The sequence below is a fragment of the Psammomys obesus genome, unplaced genomic scaffold (genome assembly GCF_907164565.1).
Source record: "Psammomys obesus unplaced genomic scaffold, mPsaObe1.curated_primary_1811, whole genome shotgun sequence".
Lineage (NCBI taxonomy): Eukaryota > Metazoa > Chordata > Mammalia > Rodentia > Muridae > Psammomys > Psammomys obesus.
This window is the reverse complement of record NW_026590663.1, coordinates 3,914,985-3,933,392: the sequence shown is the minus strand read 5'-3', so window position 1 is coordinate 3,933,392 and position 18,408 is coordinate 3,914,985. Positions and strand designations below refer to the sequence as shown.

Sequence of the window (18,408 nt, the reverse complement as noted above, 5' to 3'; positions counted from 1 at the left end):
CTTCCTTCCTTCCTTCCTTCCTTCCTTCCTTCCTTCCTTCCTTCCTTTCTTCCTTCCTTCCTTCCCTCCTTCCTTCTTTCCTTCCTGTACAAACCAACACAGTTACCACTGTTTTCAACTTTAATTTAAAACATTCTCTTTAGGTTTTTTTTTTTTTTTTTTTTGGCATGGTTACTATCAAATGGTTTCAAAGTCTGCCCTTCCCTCTAGCTCCCATTCAAGGAAACTGAGACTTACAGCCTTCTTCTATGAGACCCACTTTCTGAGAGAACACTAATTGTTTTGGGGACAGTGCTTGCATATCTTGGGGACAGTTTATTTTCAATTTATTCACCCAAATCTTCATTATATCTCCTGGGAGATCTGCACGCTATTGGTACATCAAGTTCCTTTCTTATCTCTATTGCTGCTTCACATATCTGTTTCTCTCTTCATACTTTTTGTCGCTTGAGTCAGGAGCACGTGTGGCAGGTTGCGCAGAAGGTTCTGTCTTGACAGAAGTTTGGCAGTTTATTTTGAGTGATAGGAAACAGAAAAAGGTTGACCAAGATGTGAGAGGAAATTATGTCATACAATGTACAATTTAGAAATGAAAGTGTTTATGTTTCAAGAAGGGAAAATGTAAAAGAGACATGACACTACCTTCAGCTGCCCAAAGGGATGGAATGTAGCTCATGAAATTGGTTCTGCGGCAGACAAATTATTCCTGTCCAAGCCACTGAGAGGAGGATGCGTGATCAAATGTAGGACTGAGCAATTTAATTTCTAAGGTCATTTCCTATCTTATGCTTCTGCCAGTGTAAGCCTGACATTTTTGAAATGTGAAATGAAAAAGAATATTCCTCCCCAAATTTAGTTTGCATAAGGATTTGAACAGAACCTCTACCTAAAACATATCTGCGCCTAGAAATTTTGATTTAAGTTTGAGGTTTGATGTAGAAATTCATAAATGAATTCATAAATTCATAAATGATATAGGTCGATATTTAGATATGATGAGTTCACTAAATTATTGCTCTTTGGAATTTTATGACATATCTTGGGATATGTTCATGCAGCCTCATCTTTATAGTGACCCGTGCTTTAAAATAACTTAAAGCTTGTCACAGCATAATGCATCGGTTTGATTACGAAGTAAATGCTCTATAAAGTTTACTCCTTAAAATTTGGTGATGTGATTCAGGGTTTCGTGAGAAATAGACAGTGATGCAATAAACGTGATAAGTCATGCGAACTGTTCTCGATAGAGCTACTAGTGTGGGTCCTCAGAGACGCAGGTGCTAAGATGGCACAGGAAGTGACGAAGAACAGGGAGAAAGAGCAGAGGAGGTCAGAGGATGGTGTGCGACTGGTACACGATGAAAAAGTCACTGAAAGAGGCTGCGGGAGGAACCCTAACACCCTTGAGTTAAGAGTGTGACAAAGCTGTTTTGCGTGTTGGTGAACAGGGATCTGAATTTGATTCCCAGCAATCACATAAGGCGGCTTACAGCCAGCGGTAGCTCTGGCTCCAAAGAGATTTGACACACCTGGCCTCCCAGGCATCTTTACTCACGTGCACACCCACACAGCCACCATTAAAAATAAAAACAAATCTCTCTCTCTCTCTTTTAAAAGCAGTGAATTTTGACAACTCAAGAGCTTTTCATGTCATTCCTTTAGTTTGGCGGCAAGAAGAACTTGCACAAATTGACCAGTATTTGAGTCAAGCTGAAAGGAAGGCTGCTCTGTGCGAACTTTTGGAGAAGGAGACACAGATAATTGCCTCCATTGGGAGGCACAGGCAGGCTGCTGATATGGAACGCCAGGAAATAGCTCTGCATGCCTTTCTGGATAAGGTTAGTGACTTTATTTTAGCACAAATGTGCTCTGAGATTGACAATGTGGAATAATAAACTAAAGGAGAGACCGATACCATAAGGACTTCCATAATATTTTGACATTTTGATATTTCTTTAAATATGATATATTTACTCTTTTCATACAGCTGACGACTCGAACTGTACCCTCAAATGAAGACTGACAGAGAACACGAGATTCTCCTGCTCCTGACTAAGGACATTTTTTCCATGGGGGAAAAGTTGGAATACTTATTTGAGTTTGGAGTCTCACACTCTGATATTGCAAAGCAGTAAAGCCCAGAACGTCTGGGGACTTAGCTGGAGACCCTCACCTATCCTTTGGCTCCCCTCAGCCCTCGCCCATTGGGCGTTTCTGACCAATGGGTGTGCAGTCATTGAAATGCAAGAAAACATAAAACTAAGAGGAAATCTAAAGTAATTACCCTTTTGTGGTCAAGCTTCCTGTTTGATATTGAAAGCCTGTTTCCATAGTAACAAGTTTCCTTTCATAAACTGTTCTTTCCAGACAGTTAAGGGCTAATTCACCCAGAAGGAAAGGATCGCTTTCTACGTCACTTGCTCGTAGTGATTCTACTTGTGTGGCTCTTGTTATTTTAGTACCTGTTTTTAAAACTGCATTTAAAAAAATTACTTTAAAAGCCATTCTGCCATCTCATTTGTGTATTCCTCTACTTGGTTTCAGGTTGTAATTGGCTTTCATATTAGCTCTGGTTTCATTCTAGATCCCTAGGAACTTTAAACTATGCATCCAATTGCTACCGTTTTCTGCCCTTCACAGATCCCAGGAGTGCACCTCAGAGTGATGTGGTGACTCAAAGTCACATCACCTCCCTCCCTTTTGTCATTCTCACCTCCACACGAGCCCCTAACTCATCTACTCACTTGCTGTAGATGGGCTGTTCGCAACAGAAACTATTAAAGGGTTGAAGCCTTAGGAGAGTTGAGAACTATTGCTCTCGACAGAAACACGAAGTTATTGCTGACTTCTGCAGCTGCCCACCAACCTTTCTTTTGCTCTTGACTTATTCTCCCCTAATTGCATGTATGTTCATTTTCAAACCTGCTCTCATTGACTGGAGGGAAACTGGCTCTGTTCTGCATCTTGATGATGTTGCCTGTGTCAAATAGGCCATGCAGGCAAAGACATGAACTGCTGATATCTGAGTCTGATTGGAATGCTTCGTAAGCCTCCTGATACCAGGAAGATGGGAGGCCATAGCCTTTCCTTTCCCTCCCTATTTTCCCAGGGAAATCACTATGAGATAGGGTTGCCTTTCTTGTCTTGTGTATGTTATAAGGAATGCTCATTTAAATGAATCTGAATAGCCTTCTCGTCTGGGCTATTTTGTTTCCACATGAGGCCATTATCTCCAGTCTAAGTTCTCAGCACTCTGTTCCATCATCTAGTTGACTGCTGGGAAGATCTCACTGGGCACGTGTGGATCTTGTCCTTCTGTACATTTTTGCAGGAGCAATGGTTTTATCACTTCTTTTTAATGGATTTTAATGCACCTGTTTGCATAGCTCCCTTACCCAATCGTCGTCTTACCATCACCCACACCTACTCTGCTCCAGCTGTGCTCAGTTGCTTGTGTGTCTCTGGAAGGACCATGTACTTCTGGTGCTTTTGCATCTGATATACTTCTGTGTGAGGTTTCCTTTCCCATGTTCTTGTCAGCCACTCTCTCTGAATGCTCCCCTTCTTTGAGAGAAGGAACGGTTAATACCCCTCTTCCTTTATATTGTGCCCATTACTCTCCTGAGACTCGCTCTCACCTCTGACTTTATACAGAGTTATTTTTAATTGTATGTAACTTAACCGGGTATACAGAACAAGGTGCAAGCCAACCAAGGCTACATAGTAACACCCTGTCTCAAAAGGAAAAGCTTGAAAGGCTATCATAGCCTAATTTTATTGTATTTAATATCATAACCTGCCCATACAACCTTTCACACACACACTCTCATATACACACACACACTCACTCACTCACTCACACAAACACACACTTTGTATTTAATGTTTTTATTTACTTAATAAATAGGTTACTTAATAAATAGATTTTATTTACTTAATAAATAGGTGATAATAGCCCTTCAAGATTTCTAGGTTGTGATAGCCTTTCAAGATTCTTTTAAGACAAGGTCTTGCTCTATAGCCTTGGTTGGCCTTTGCACCCAATTATGTAGAGTGGGCGGATATGGAAGATATAGAGATCCAATTGCCTCTGCTTGAGCAGTACCACACTCAGCTGACCAATTATGATGTTCCTAATGTGAGAGATATGTTTCATCTGTATGTCCTCATACCCTTACCCATTCCTTACGAAGATTATCAATACTTGTTTATGGAGGAAGTCAGGAAAATATGACCAGACAATAATGCTGTAAATTCCATATTGCAAATATTTATATTTGTGGTGGTTTGGATAAGAATGGCCTCTATGGGCTCATATATTTGATTGCTTAGTCACCAGGGAGTGGAACTCTTTTATAGGATTAGAAGGATTAGGAGGTGTGGCCTTGTTGGAAAAAGTGTGTAATGGGGGAGTAGGGTGACCTTTGAGGTTTCAAAAAACCCATGCTAGGCCCACCCAGTCTTTCTGCTTCTGTGCTTGAGTATCAGGACACAGCTCTCATCTACTTTTCCAGCATCATGCCATGCTGCCCACCATGATGATGGCAGACTTCACCTCTGAAACCATAAGCCAGTGCATGATGAAATGCTCACTTTTATGAGAGTTGCCTTGGTCACAATGTCTCTTCACAGCAATAGAAAAATGACTAGTATACTATTTCTCACAATCATATTTTGAACTAATTTATCCCTTCAACAAGGTGCTTTATCTTGCACCTGTGTTATGACTGGGAACTGTGACTTCACCTGTCTTTTAGTCGTAGTGATGGTAAGGACCTGTTGCAGACAGGGTGTTTGCAAGAGATGGGGTCTTCTGGGTACCAATGGACAAGAAACACAGGTAGTGCGCATCCATCCTTATTTGAAACTTGTCTTCTTCAGGACTTTCCTTTTGTGTTATCCTGGCTTCTTTCTATTCCTCGTAAGGTAGTCTAACTTCTACTGTAAGCACTTACTCAACATCTTTTTTTGTTTATATATTAAACACTTTGCTACTTTGGCTTCAAATCTATCATTGCCTCTAGGCAGTTTTTGAAATTATATATATGCAGAGTCCTTCAGTGGATCAAAACCCAAATATAAAACTGATTCTAGACTGAGCTGATTATCATCATCTTTTCCTGTGAAGAATGACATGCTAAGAAGATGTTTTTTTATATGATTCGAATTGTTAAAAAATCATTTCTGTGAGAAAGATCTGGTTTTGAATTCCATATACTTCATAAAAAGTAGAATTAAAAGCCTTGAAGGACTGAATATATGGAGATGGGTCCTGAGAGGGGCATGGTGGGAAGGCTGAGGAAGTGGAGGTAGATTTTGAATATTGTCCCGGGAAGTAGACTGAGGAGACAGCTGAAGGGCAGGGATGGGATTATTCGATTTTATTGTTAAGTAAACAAAACATTAAGTGCAAAGTGCTTGTGTGGACGTGCAGTGCGCTTGTTCATGTGCATGTAGGCCTGAAAGGTGGCAAAGGCAGAGAAATTAGAACAACAGTTGGCTTTGTGTTCCCAACAGGCAAGTTGACATCTTGGCAGTACTCTTCCACAAGTTCATCTAAAGTATGTTTCTGCATTTGAAGCTGTACTAAATGTCTAGAAAAGCAGGTAAATGATGCAGACTTTAGGAGGGAATGGCTATGCCAGGTCTGACCTTCTCCATGTCTGTCCATCCAGTATACACCCTCATGCCTGACATTGTCACTAGCATCAAGGAGGGGTCAGTATTCATTTCACAGATGCTGAAGCCACTTACTTATTTTGCAGGACTTTTTTTTTTTTTTGATTGCTGATGAAGCTGTTTATAGTTAATCCCAGAAGTCAGTCAAGGTCACAGTTATTGTCGATGTTAACAGGAGAGAAGCAGAGGCACAGTGCTACGTTTATCTTCAACAACACTCTAGATATTTATAGCAAAAATTTCCTCATTTATCATTGAGGAATAACTTTGGAGAATAAAGATTGATATCTCATTTCAGCCTAAACTTATTTAGTGCAATGACTGCGATCTAGTGAAACAGTATTTTATTTTTTTAAATTTTATACTGAACATATGATTTTTCTGAATAATGACTCATGATTTTGTTGTTGTAATCAAAAAATTAACTAAAAGTTGCTACAGTTTTCATTCTTAATTAAAAAAAAGTTCACTGTAAGGACCTTTAAAAGCATTAATTACCTGCAAATTTCACGGTTTCCTTGTTTTTAATTGCTGAGTAGTATTCCATTGTGTAAAAGTACCACAATTTCTGTGTCTATTCTTCGGTTGGGGACATCTTGTTTTTTTCCAGATTCTGGCTATTACAAATAGAGCTGCTATGAACATAGTTGAGCAAATGTTCTAGTTGTATGGTTGAGCATCTTTCCAATATATGCCCAGGTGTGGTACAGCTGGATCTTGAGGAAGCACTATTCCTAATTTTCTGAGAAAGCCCCAGATTGATATCCAAAATTTTTGTACAAGTTTACATTCCCACCAGCAATGGAGGAGGGTTCCCCTTTCTCCATATTCTCTCCAGCATGTGTTGTCACTTGAGTTTTTGATCGTAGCCATTCTGATGGGTGTGAGATGGAATTTCAGAGTCGTTAAAATCATCCTGAGTGAGGTAACCCAGAAGCAGAGAGACACACATGATACATAGACTCATTTAGAAGTGGATATCAGCCATATTATATATGATAAACATATTAAAATCTACAGACCTAAAGAAGCTAAACAACCAGGAGAACCCTAGGGAAGATGCTTAATCCTCATTGAGAAAGGCAAACAGGATAGACAGTGGAAATGGTAAAAGAGAGGGAACAGGACTGGAGCCCACCACAGATGTCTTCTAAAAGACTCCACCCAGCAGGGGATTAAAGCAGATGCAGAGACTCAGCCAAAATTTTGGACGGAGAGAAGGTTGTCTTATGGAAGAAGGGGGATATAAAAGGACCCAGAGGGGACAGGAGCCACACAAAGAGATTGAGAAAGGAAAAAAAAAAAAAAAACAAAAAACAAAACAAAACAAAAAAACAGGTCCCAGGGGTTACAGAGGAGACTGATGCATCAGTCAAAGACCATGCATAGACCTCCTGGTCAGATGTAGCCCAAAGATAGCTTAGTCTCCATGTGGGTTCCCTAGTAAAAGAGGAGAAGAGACAGTCTCTGACATGAACTCAGTGGCCTGCTTTTTGATCACTTCTCCCTGGTGGGGAGACCTAGCCAGCCCACAGAATAAGAGGATCCAGGCAGTCCTGATGGGACCTGATAGGCTATGGTCAGAAAGTAGGAGGAGGACTTCCCCTGTCAGTGGACTAGGGAAGAGGGATAGGGAAAAAAGAGGGAGGCTGGGACCAGGAGGAGATGAATTGGGGTGGAGGGCTACAACTGGGATACAAAGTGAATAATTTGTAAATAATAATATCAGTAATAATAATAATAATAATAATAATAATAATAGAAAACTTTTTAAAAATCATTAATTAACTTGTAATTTACCACATTGAACACTGACTTCTCCGGGTTGTCAGGCATTAAGAAGAGACAGATTGACTGAAGTAAATGAATTTAGTTCATGACATCTAAGTTAATGGTCACCAGTGGGTTTCTGGTTTTAATATTTTGGGTGTATTTTACCAAACTACGTGAAGAAATTGCTGTAAGAGGTTATCCCTAGAGTTGAGGCTGTTTGTTTCCTTGATTCATACATCATTTCTCACAATCACAGGCTTAAAAAAAAAAAAAACAAACCTGTAATTTAAGTGAGCTGTTCCACGCAAATGCTTTTTTTTTCTCCATGCTCAGGTGGCCAATAGCTAACAGGATAGAAAAATGCAGCTACCCCTCTCTCTTCAATCCATCTATTTACCAGGGGGTCACTGTGGAGGAATAAAACTTCTTTGCCAAATAAAAGAAAAGTTGATCACTACCCAGTGGCTTTGGGAGGGGCTCAACTTTATGTCCCCTTGGGGACATGAAAATTAATTCAGGAGGAAGAAAGGATCTATTCTCCCATTGCAGCCATTTTTGCCTCCTCATGGGGAGGCCTGCTGCTTGCCAGGCTTTTGTCTCTCCACCTTCCCTTCCTGTCCTGCTGTTCTTCTGTAGCTCTGTTCCACAGCCTCTGCCATCTCATTTGTTGGCAGCTAAGTAGAATTTATTATGCTTCTATTCTTGAAGCAATTTAAGAACATGATTGTTGTATATCTCTTATTATAGCCAAAGCATTCAAAGAAAAAGGGAACGAGGAAAGAGAAATAAGCAAAGTTGACATTTTCCTGCATCAGAGTAAAAAAAAAAAAAAAATACCTTAAGGCCTGAAATCAAAGAAGCCTGTACTTGAAGATGAAGCTATCAGTGTTGGCAGAAGGACAGCCAAAGATAAAAACAGCTTTGCTGAACATATATATATATATATATATCTTCTCTGAGCCAGCTCTTGGGAGCTGGAGCTTCATATGAAGGATTATGTGATTATATCATTCAGTTCTCTCTAATCTGGCTAACTCCTGTTCATTTTCTTGGTTTCATCATAGGTACTGCTTTCTTCTTAAGAGTTAAGTGCTTTATAGACAGCCCATCTTTTACCTGTCTATCTGCAGCTCTATCAGCCAGGTTCCCTCTCTAGTTATTTTCTTACCTTTATGTCCTATAAGATTTGAGAGCTTTTGAAATCAGGATAGCATTTTATTTACTCAGTTCCAAGGGCACTGACTAATGTATAGTAGGCACAATAAATATTTGTTAAATGAACAGATGAGTACTGTAGACCCTGTGGAATATACAGAATTATATGAAAAATTTACTTTTTATAGCCTTTCAGAAAAATAAAATTTAAAGGCATAAAGTTTTTGAGAGCCAATTTCCCTTGCCACGAGTTACTGAAATGTAGACACTAGGTTGTGTGTTGTGGGCACATGTGTGTGTTTATGACTGTAAAATGATTTCAAATCTATGTGACGATATACATTCCAGCTACACCACAAGAAAGCATTTTTTGGAAAATGTGAATGTTGGTTTCAGAGTTAGAAGGATTTGGATGTGCATTTGAAAAACCCCAAGCAATTGTCTTGGTATCTTGTATTCAATAAAGCCAAAAAAAAAAAAAAAAAAAAGCCAGCAATCATGATAAACATTTGGGAGTAGAATTAAACAGTATACCGACTGCCAACCCACAATAAATTAGATTAAGTAGGCATTTCAGAAACATGTTGTTAGAAGGATCATTACAAATTAAATAAGTTATCAGCCTGCAGAGTAAAAGATATTGTCTTTACCAGTGGTAGAAAAGAAATTACATTTTGTAGGACCCTGCTGAGGAAATTAGCAAATGAAGATCAAGATATTAGTTAGACTTGAAAATATGATAGTATGAAATTTAGCCTAATTATTTTTTAAATATTTTAAAAATGAACTTTAAAAACAAGCATCATACTTGAGCAAAATACTCAATGTAAGGCTCTTTGATTTGTGAAAGTGCATTATTTCTAAGTGATAACAATTAAAATGTCTTCTGACTAACCCATTTTGTTATATAGCTTTTCAGCTAGCTCAACTCTAGCCTATCAGTTGTGTGACTAACATTACCTATTACTCTACCTCTGAGGTGATATTATAAACCACTCATTGTGCCACAGCATTTGCCAGATCAAAACTTGAACCAAGAATCTGAAGATCTTACTGGACATTACTAGCTCTAAGCAACTTTTGTTTTGCCTATAACTGTAATGATACTGTTGTTTTGAAAATGTATCAAATATAATGGTAAGGGAGACTGTGTTTTTCAATATAACATGCAAACAATGGAGGTAGATTGATGCTGCAACTAAAAACTTCTTTGTAAACTGTTCTTCTAAATGTAGTGTGGTATCACTATGAATTTCTAATAATTTCTAATAATCTCCGGCACATAAAGAATTCCACCTAAATTGGAAATTAAACCACATCTAAGTTTTAAATGGTTGCAGTTAGGGCATAAATCAGGAAACAAGAAGCCCAAAGCAATGAATAATTAGCCTACAGAAATATCTACTATCTGAAAAGCCAGTAATTGTGGTCGACACAGACTTGTTTCTGAAGGACTGTAATCAGGCAAGGACACAGAACAGCTTTTTACTCCGAAGCAAAAGAGAAACAAATAGCAAGTGATCCCTGGCTGATCCCTGGCTGATCCCTGGCCAGATCCTCTGCTCTTAAAGCCTCGATAGGGCGAGACAGAGCAGAGCTAAGTACAGTGAGAGTCACCCTGGAGGAAAAGGGTCCCAAGAGCAGACGCAGAGTCAAAGACGTCCCCATGCCCACTGCCAGGAGCCCTACACAAAACATGCCAAATGTATACTCTTCTCCCTCCCTATGGAGTCAACGAGTAATATAAATTAAGCTATCCATCATGCCAGTCATCCCCCCAACTCTCCATCTTGGAGATGTGTTTTCCTTTCTGCAGACTGAATAATCAGCCTGCCTGATGAGCTTGTCTTCTGTGCTACAGAGGCACGTTTTATTGTTTAGTAAAAGATTTAATTTTTCAATTAGCTAATGTTCACGAGTTTTATGTATAGCATGTGTGTGCAGGAGCCTGTGGAGGCTAGAAGATGTAGATCTTCTAGAACTGGATCTAGGAGTAAATGATGAGCTGTCACACACACACACACACACATACACGCTGGGACTGATCTGAATCTGGGACTGAAAGGGTTAGACTAACTTTGTAACCTATATGTCTTGTAAAGCCTATAGTTTTGAGTTTTAGGTTCAGGTCAAGCTAAAGCCTCTTAGTACCCAGAGAATGGAGAAATGTGACCCTATCTGTGAGGACAGATAGAAAAAAAGCGAGCAAGCAATGACCTTCACTCAGCAAAAAGAAGGACCAGACCCTTGTCTTCCAGATAGTGTTTCTTAGCAACCAACCCAGATGGCCTCAATCCTTCTGAGTAGCTCCTGACCTCCAGCCAAAAGTCCGCAGATCCAGTCTTCAAGGATGAGCTAACTACCCCCACCTTCAATTGCAGCTGCATCCACACTTGGCAGGACTGGCCAAGCTTGAGCACCTAAGACTAACCAATTATCTTACTTGATAGCTTCCTCGTCCAATCTTAAATTGCCAAGACTGCAACTTCAAATTTCCCGAAATTTTTCTTTTAAAACCTAAGGTCTTTGTCTCCTGCTGCCACTCTTTGCTGACTGGCAGGGGTGACCCCATTGTGCAATGGTTAATAAACCTCTTGCTTTTGCAACAAGTCGTGGTCTGTGGGAGTTTCTGGGAAGGGCTCTATCTTGAACTCCTGAGCTGTGAGATCCCAGGTCTTACAGGACCTCTCATGATAGCACTGGGCACTCTTATTTAATTCGTGAGCCATCTTTCCAGCCCCAAGCCTCATCACACGTGCTTACATGATGTGTTCAGTGAAGTCCAACAATGTCTTACTCTGTCTTTTTTCTCCTCCCGACAAGGGTGCTGGAAACAGAGCATGGGTCCTCTGTGAGAGCAGTACACACCTTCTCCAGCCCTTGGTAAAGCATTTTAATCCAGGGCACCACGAGTCTAGGCCTCAACAGCAAAATCCTTACCTAGCATAAAAAACAAAAACAAAAACAGTTCAGTATGTAATTCTTCAAAGATGAACAGGTAGATAAGTAATGTTTTGCTTTTTTCGTGGTCTATACATTCTTTAATTGTCTTTCTTAAAGTTTAGTGATGCTTTTCAGTTATGACTGAAGATAGATTTCTAGTGGATGGGACAAAATTATTAGTTTCAGTCTTTGAGTAACCATGATTGCAACAATGTTGTTCTTTCCAAGTGTTCAGCTCCAAAGGTCTGGAGAAGACCTGACGGCTCTGTTCTCGAGATGGACACACAGTTCACCCTAAGAGCTAGAGAGCTGCGGGGCATCTACAACTGTATCATGATGAAAGACCTTTCTCAGGACGAGCGGCTGGACATCCTCCTGACGCTTAAGCACACAGTGAAGGTATGTCAACTCTCCCTCGGCTTTCAAGTCAAGTTCTCCATCAGTAAAAGATCAGCTCAGCTGCACACTGGAAGCAACAAAGTTCTTTTTCATCATGTAATGATGTGATTATTAATAAATCCTTGCGTACATTACATTTTGTAAACAGCTAAGTTAGTTTTGTAAATTTTGGGATAGAAATGGTTTATGAATCAATGCTTAACCAAAAGCCCGCAAAATCTGTGCTATATTGTTGACAACCATGTGCAAAGCCATGGGTCTGATCTGCAGCCCTGCAAATTATTAAATAAATATTTTTCGATGCTATAATAAAATGTGAACATAGTGTGTTCAAATGAAAATTCATCTTTACATAGCCATGTAGGTATAGAACATGATTTTTAAAATGGGATTAAGAAACAGCAATTATTGTCTACATTTTGGACGGTTTCCAATGAAAACTATTTTTAGTCATTAAAATTTCCATTCTATCTATTTTACTAAAACATCTATTTTATTGTTTGTGTGTGTGTGTCGGTGCACGTACGTCACAGTGCACACACTGAGGTAGGTCACGGGGTAATTTTCAGGACTGGTGTTCTCCTTCCTGCCTCTGAGCTGTATAGATGGAAGTCAAGTCTTGATGCTTGCATTCAAACCCTCTTAACAACACTCAGCCAACCCGAAGCCCTGTTTTTAGCGGTTGTAAAGCCATATCAGTGCAACTGTGTTTGCCTTTCCCCCCTCCCATGTTATTAAATTCCTGCTTTGAAATGAAAATTAAGGTAGTCATGGGGTCTGGCTTCCTCCGGAAACTGACTTTAGAGGCGGGTTTGAATTCAGAAGTTTCCCAGGTCATACTTAAGTACAGAAAGCTCATAGGAAAAATACCTGCTCTCGGAAGAGGAAAACTCCAGGATCATTGGGACGCGTCAGTTTTCACCAGATTTTTAAAGGTGGGCCTGCCTTGAGGGTGAGCCCGGTGTCAGGGCACGGGGCAGGACTCTTGTTCCGTTGAATTAAACCTAAGGGTGTCTCTGGAGGCTGCGCTCCAAGGAGACCGACCGGAGAGCTGCCTTCCCATGACGCACCAGGAGGCGGCGAGGGAGAGCTGCACAGACGCTCCGCTGCGCCGACGCACAGTTCCCGCGATCTGGATAGCTCTTTTTTTTCCCCCTTAATAAAACCATAGTCGTGAAGTTCATGAGCAAAGTGCAGACTCTGTCGTACTTCTCCGGATCAAGGTTACAGCTGACTTCCCCCTGTTTTTTCTCTTCTACTCATTTTAGCGTGTCCTCACGTTGGATCAGCACTGATTGTTTTCACAACCTTCCTTTCTGTGGCTTACGCCTTCAGAGCCCTAGACTACCCCGTGCTATGCTATTCTCTCAAGTTCACGCTTGTGTTTACCAAGAAACGCCCAGACTTGAGTGCCAAGCACGTGATTTCTTATCCCCAGTGGGTGACGGCAGCTCTAATGTCTTTTGGAAATCAGATGTAGGCACCGTCCTCTTCAGATCTCCTGACTTGAGGAGCATTAGTTAGAGCTCAAAGGAAGAGTGTTTCTTCTGCTGGAAGTACGTTTACCCAGGAATTGGGGCCTCTAAACGTGCACTGCCCAAGTATCTCGTAAGGACTAAGGGGGCTGCTTCTAGCCTCCCTCCCCACCCAGGTAAGGTCAGTTCCAGAGGTTTCCACACAGTCTTCCTGGTCACACTAGCTAGGACCTCACAGGTCAAGACAGTAAAGAGCAAAACTCCAGCATAGCCCATTCCAATGACATAACCACTGAGCAGCCTAATGAACTCTGGATCTCTCTCTGAACCTGCCGAGAGCTGGACCTAGGCCAGACATTTGCCTTTCATTCCCGTTTACTCCTGGTTCAAATGGAACCATGGGACTGCTTTTCTCCCTTATTGATTAGGTGTTTGATTTAGAATGCCTCCCCAAGCCCCTGAGATGATGTCCACACAATGGCCTTGGGTGAGGCTGGATTGGGAGATAATATAGTAGTTATTCAGCCAAGATGACTGTGTTTCAGAAATGGGCAATCTGAGAGAGAGGGGGAGAGAAAGAGAGAGAGAGAGAGAGAGAGAGAGAGAGAGAGAGAATTACTAAAGACTCGTCACCTGCCACAGGTCAAAGCTAGCAGTTCTGACGCATAGGGACTCTGGGTATCACATTCCATTTGCTGAAAGGTGTGTGTTTTCCCTGTTCCCGGGGAACACTCCAGCATCCCCAGGGCTGTAGTGCTCTTGCGTTTGACAGCTCAGAATGAAGGTGCTCTTGGGCATACGTTATTGGCATTGCCAGGAAATTGAATGAAGGAATTCAGCTAAAATGTTCAGTTTCTAAGTTGTGTTTCTGAGTTCTTGAAGGTGAGTTCTTGGCAGTTTCTCCCTTTGTGACACAAAGATATAATTTGTTTAGGAGTGGTCATCTATACGAACTAATTAATGTTTGGACAAAGCAATGGATTGAATAACCGTGTGGTCAGTCGGTTTGGCCATCAATGTGATCCCCAGCTTTTCAAACAAGTGTGTATAGACATTTCAATAAGAAAAAAAAATCAGTGTTTCACTAAATATAATAACTGGAAAAATACTGTCTGTATTTAACTCCATCTAACTGTGCCGCTGATGAAAAGCCTGAGAATTTTCTTTTTTTTTTAATTTTCCCCCTCCCCCCACCCTCAGAGTTTAAAAGTCATAACTTGTAGATACCTACCCCCATAGGTTCTCTGTCTCTTAATTACAAAGAGCTCTCCTGTTGAGAAGAATCAGCATCCAAACATGCAATGGTTTTAAGACACACTACAGAGTTAGGTAATTGGCTCACAGGCTATCTGTCTGTATATCTGTCTTTCAAGGTGCTGTAAACAGCCTTGATGGAAACCTCCTTAGATAGCAAAACAGGAGCAAAGGTGCAGAAGCAAGAAATAGGGGTCATGTAAAGACCAGATTGACATACACACACACACAAAGAGGGAGAGAGAGAGAGAGAGAGAGAGAGAGAGAATGAGTATGTGACTCTATAAGTAAGAATACGGTCTAGACACTATTTCAGAGAAGCTAAATTAGGCATGAAAGCAAGATTAATGAAAATCTATTCAGATTTCTCCAAGGCCGTTCTAAAATGCGTTCAGGGTCGGTCATCACTAATTTCAACTCTTTGATTTATTAGCATTACCAAGTATGAAAAAGATGAAAGAGCGTTGTTTTCCAGTCACCCTCTCTACCCTTTGTGTCCTCCATGAGAGCTGTGTACCATCCCATCCAGTTCCCCCCAGATAGGGGATGGACTGCTCTGCTTTACTGTCCTACGCCCTTACCTCTAATCTAAAGTTTTCTTGTTCAAACAACTCGGCTTTAGTACTTTACTAAAAAGTGTTTGATGAAATAATAGAAATGTGGGTATATAAACAGTTTGACAACGTTGAACAGGACGATTCAACATTGCTAAACTATTCATCTGTTCTGTAACCCTTTGTACCCGTTTGCTTCCTCACCTTAGACTTCATTTAGTCTCCTTGAAGCAATCACCAATGGACAGCCATTTTCAGGGGCAGCTTTCTCTTGGCTTTTCTTAATGATTTGATTCTTCTATATAAGCCTAGGAATAATTTGGTCCAGTGTTTTTGCCTTTGACCTTTAGTGAAATTACATTGCCCTGGGTCATATGTTGTTTGTTTTGCTGACTTTGTAAGATTTAAGTATTGAGACCTACAGCAATCACACGTTTTACTCATTTCTATAAAGTGCATTATATAGACAAACTATGATTTATTTATCTATTGAATTTGCTTACAAATAGTAGATTTTTTTCTAACTTTTGGCTGCTGTGAACAGTAGCTCTATAGATACATGTCTCTAAAGCACCTTTGCAGAGAATTGCTGGGTCATACATTACACATTATCCAACCAACTATTTAACACTAAGTTTGGCTCCTAATTGGTTGTACCAGATTTTACTCCTGTCTCCTTTTCAGATGTCTTGGAATGTCGATTCCAGTTTGTTTGGGTGGTAGTTTCAAAAATAATGATTTAAAGTAATTATACTGAATTCTTTTGTGTTTCCCATAGGAACATGAGTGTAAACTGACCCAAGAAATCCTAGAATTGATTGACAGAGAAGTTGACCTCATGATGAGGGGAGTCAAACCTCAAAATCTTGAAGGACTCAGAAAAAGAATTACAACACTCTTTTTTCACTACATCAAAACCCCCCTGTTCAACCCTGAAGTTGCAAGATACCTTAAGGTACTCTGCTTACTGTTCTGGTTTTCAAAATCCTAAGGTGTTACATTGTTAATGGAAAGATACTCAAAGTTTGCTTCTGTGCTTTACTGCAAATCTGAGTAAGGTCACCCTCTGGTGAGCTCTCTGGGTTTATTATTGTGTTGACAAACTAAACCTTCCCATTCACCTCTTCCGTATATGATCTCCAGCCTTGAATTCTTTTCTAAGAGCTGAACGGATTCTCCAGTTGTTGCACAGTGTTGAAGGCGCTGTGATCTCTCACACCGCCTTTCGAACCGACTGTTGCTCCCACTTTCAATGACATGATCTATTTGATCTGGCCAACTCCTGTTCGTTTTCAAAAATCAAGCTTTCGATCCTTCTCTCTCATTAGGCATCACAGAGAGTTAGCATTTCCATTTTTACAACTCTCCCAGTGGGCCTTGTCTGTAGCACTTACCATGCTAACTTAAGTATTAATGACTGGATCTATGAACCCAGCCTGAAGAGTGCCAAATGGAACTCAAATGTATTTGAGTTAAATTGTCTGCTCACACCAGTATGATTAGGTTTCTGAGGGATATGCATGCCTCATTATTTTCTTACAAAACCAGTTGAAACACTTTTAGTAAATTGGGAAGTTTCACTCACTAAAGAGTTACAGTTGTAGGATTAGTTTTAGAATTATAATCTAGGAAGCTGACTATCTTTTAGATTTTTGGCAAAACAAAACTCTCAAAATATAAACAATATCTAAAAAAATTTGAAAGTGCTCACTGTTCATACTTTTTAATTAATTAAAAATGATTATGCTGCTCAAAAGGCTGGAAGAAAACTTTTCCAGTATATTATTTCAGTTAGTTTTTATGTGTCTAAGTTCTTTTATTTATATATATTTACAACAATATAATAAGAAAATTTGATACTCTATGTCATTACATAATGTTATATTACTGTTTTTGAAATTTTTTTGATAAAAATTCATTCTTCCAGGTACATTTTAATAATACATAAAGTCATATAGCTAACAATACAGACCAGATAAAACTTAGTCCTCAAAGAACAGCTCTGCTGTCAGATCTTAGCCAACTTTCAGTAATGCTGACTTATGTTTTATTTTGATAGCTTCACTGAAATGTCATGACTTCTTTGTCCTATGTAATATAATATCACTTTTTGAATTTCGGCCAACACGGGCTAGCCTGGAGTTGCCTACAAGAATGTCATATAAATGTAATACTTCTATCAGGGAATCACAAGTAGTCATTCCACTCACTGCGTTTGAGACTCACCCATGCTTCAATATGTCACAGTTCAGACACCTGATATAGAGACAGTCAAGAGATGTAGACTTTTATTCTTATCTTTTCACTTCAGAGAACAACTGTCTTCTGTTTTATCCTAGGATTTTTCCCCCACTCCTTTATAACTGGGACCTTGAATCATTTTGAGTTATTGTATTTTTATACCTTTTTAGTCACCAAGGGACTGGACCTAAATAGTCATCAAGGCCATTTTCTTGTTTAGTTGTGTCAACTGTTTGCATGGGTTTTTTTTGTTGTTGTTGTTGTTTTGTTTTGTTTTTTTAAGACAACTCTTAGGCCAGCTGTGGTGGAACATGCCTTTAATCCCTCAGGAAGAAGAGGGAGGCAGAGCTCTGTGATTTAGAGGTCAGCCTAGTCTACAAAGTGAGTCCAAGACAGCCAAGGTATACACAGCAAAACCCTGTCTGGAAAAATCAACCAACCAACCAGCCAGCCAGCCAAACAAACAAACAAACAACCCAAAGGAAAAAAAAAAGTTCACTGAAATGTCACAACTTCTTTGTCCTATAGGATATCAGTTTTTAAATTTCTGGCCAACATGGGCTAGCCTACCTGCTTGAAGAAAAGAAAGTTAAAACAATGCTTTTAAGACACTGGGCATAAGGCAGTGGATGATTATGATCCCTGGAAGAAGAGAAACAAATGAAATAAGCCCAAGGTAGTTCTATTTGTTCTGAAGCAGAGCCTGTGCTCAACAGTAAAGAACAAGCTTTGGAGTCCTTAAAGTGGACGGAAAGAATGAGCCTGTCTCTGTCCCTGAGACCCCTGTGTCCAAAGCTTGAAATACACAGGGCTGAAAATAAGTGGATTGTAGAGGAAGAGCTCCGCAGGATTTCAGTATTCCTTTTACACATTCGGCCGAGTTCTGCTCAGTGCCTGATGCAGGGATAACACTCAAGGTCAAAGAAAGGTGCACC

At 40.0% G+C, this 18,408-nt stretch overlaps 1 protein-coding gene across 1 annotated transcript in view; it reads left to right on the top strand.

The window, feature by feature from the left end:
* Nucleotides 1-18,408, top strand: part of Iqub (IQ motif and ubiquitin domain containing) — a 61,590-nt gene that overhangs the window by 26,185 nt on the left and 16,997 nt on the right. Inside the window, exons 7-9 of the mRNA XM_055608203.1 lie at nt 1,663-1,838; nt 11,779-11,949; nt 16,011-16,187. Of these exons, the coding sequence (XP_055464178.1) occupies nt 1,663-1,838; nt 11,779-11,949; nt 16,011-16,187 (524 nt within the window). The remainder of the gene's footprint in view (nt 1-1,662; nt 1,839-11,778; nt 11,950-16,010; nt 16,188-18,408) is intronic.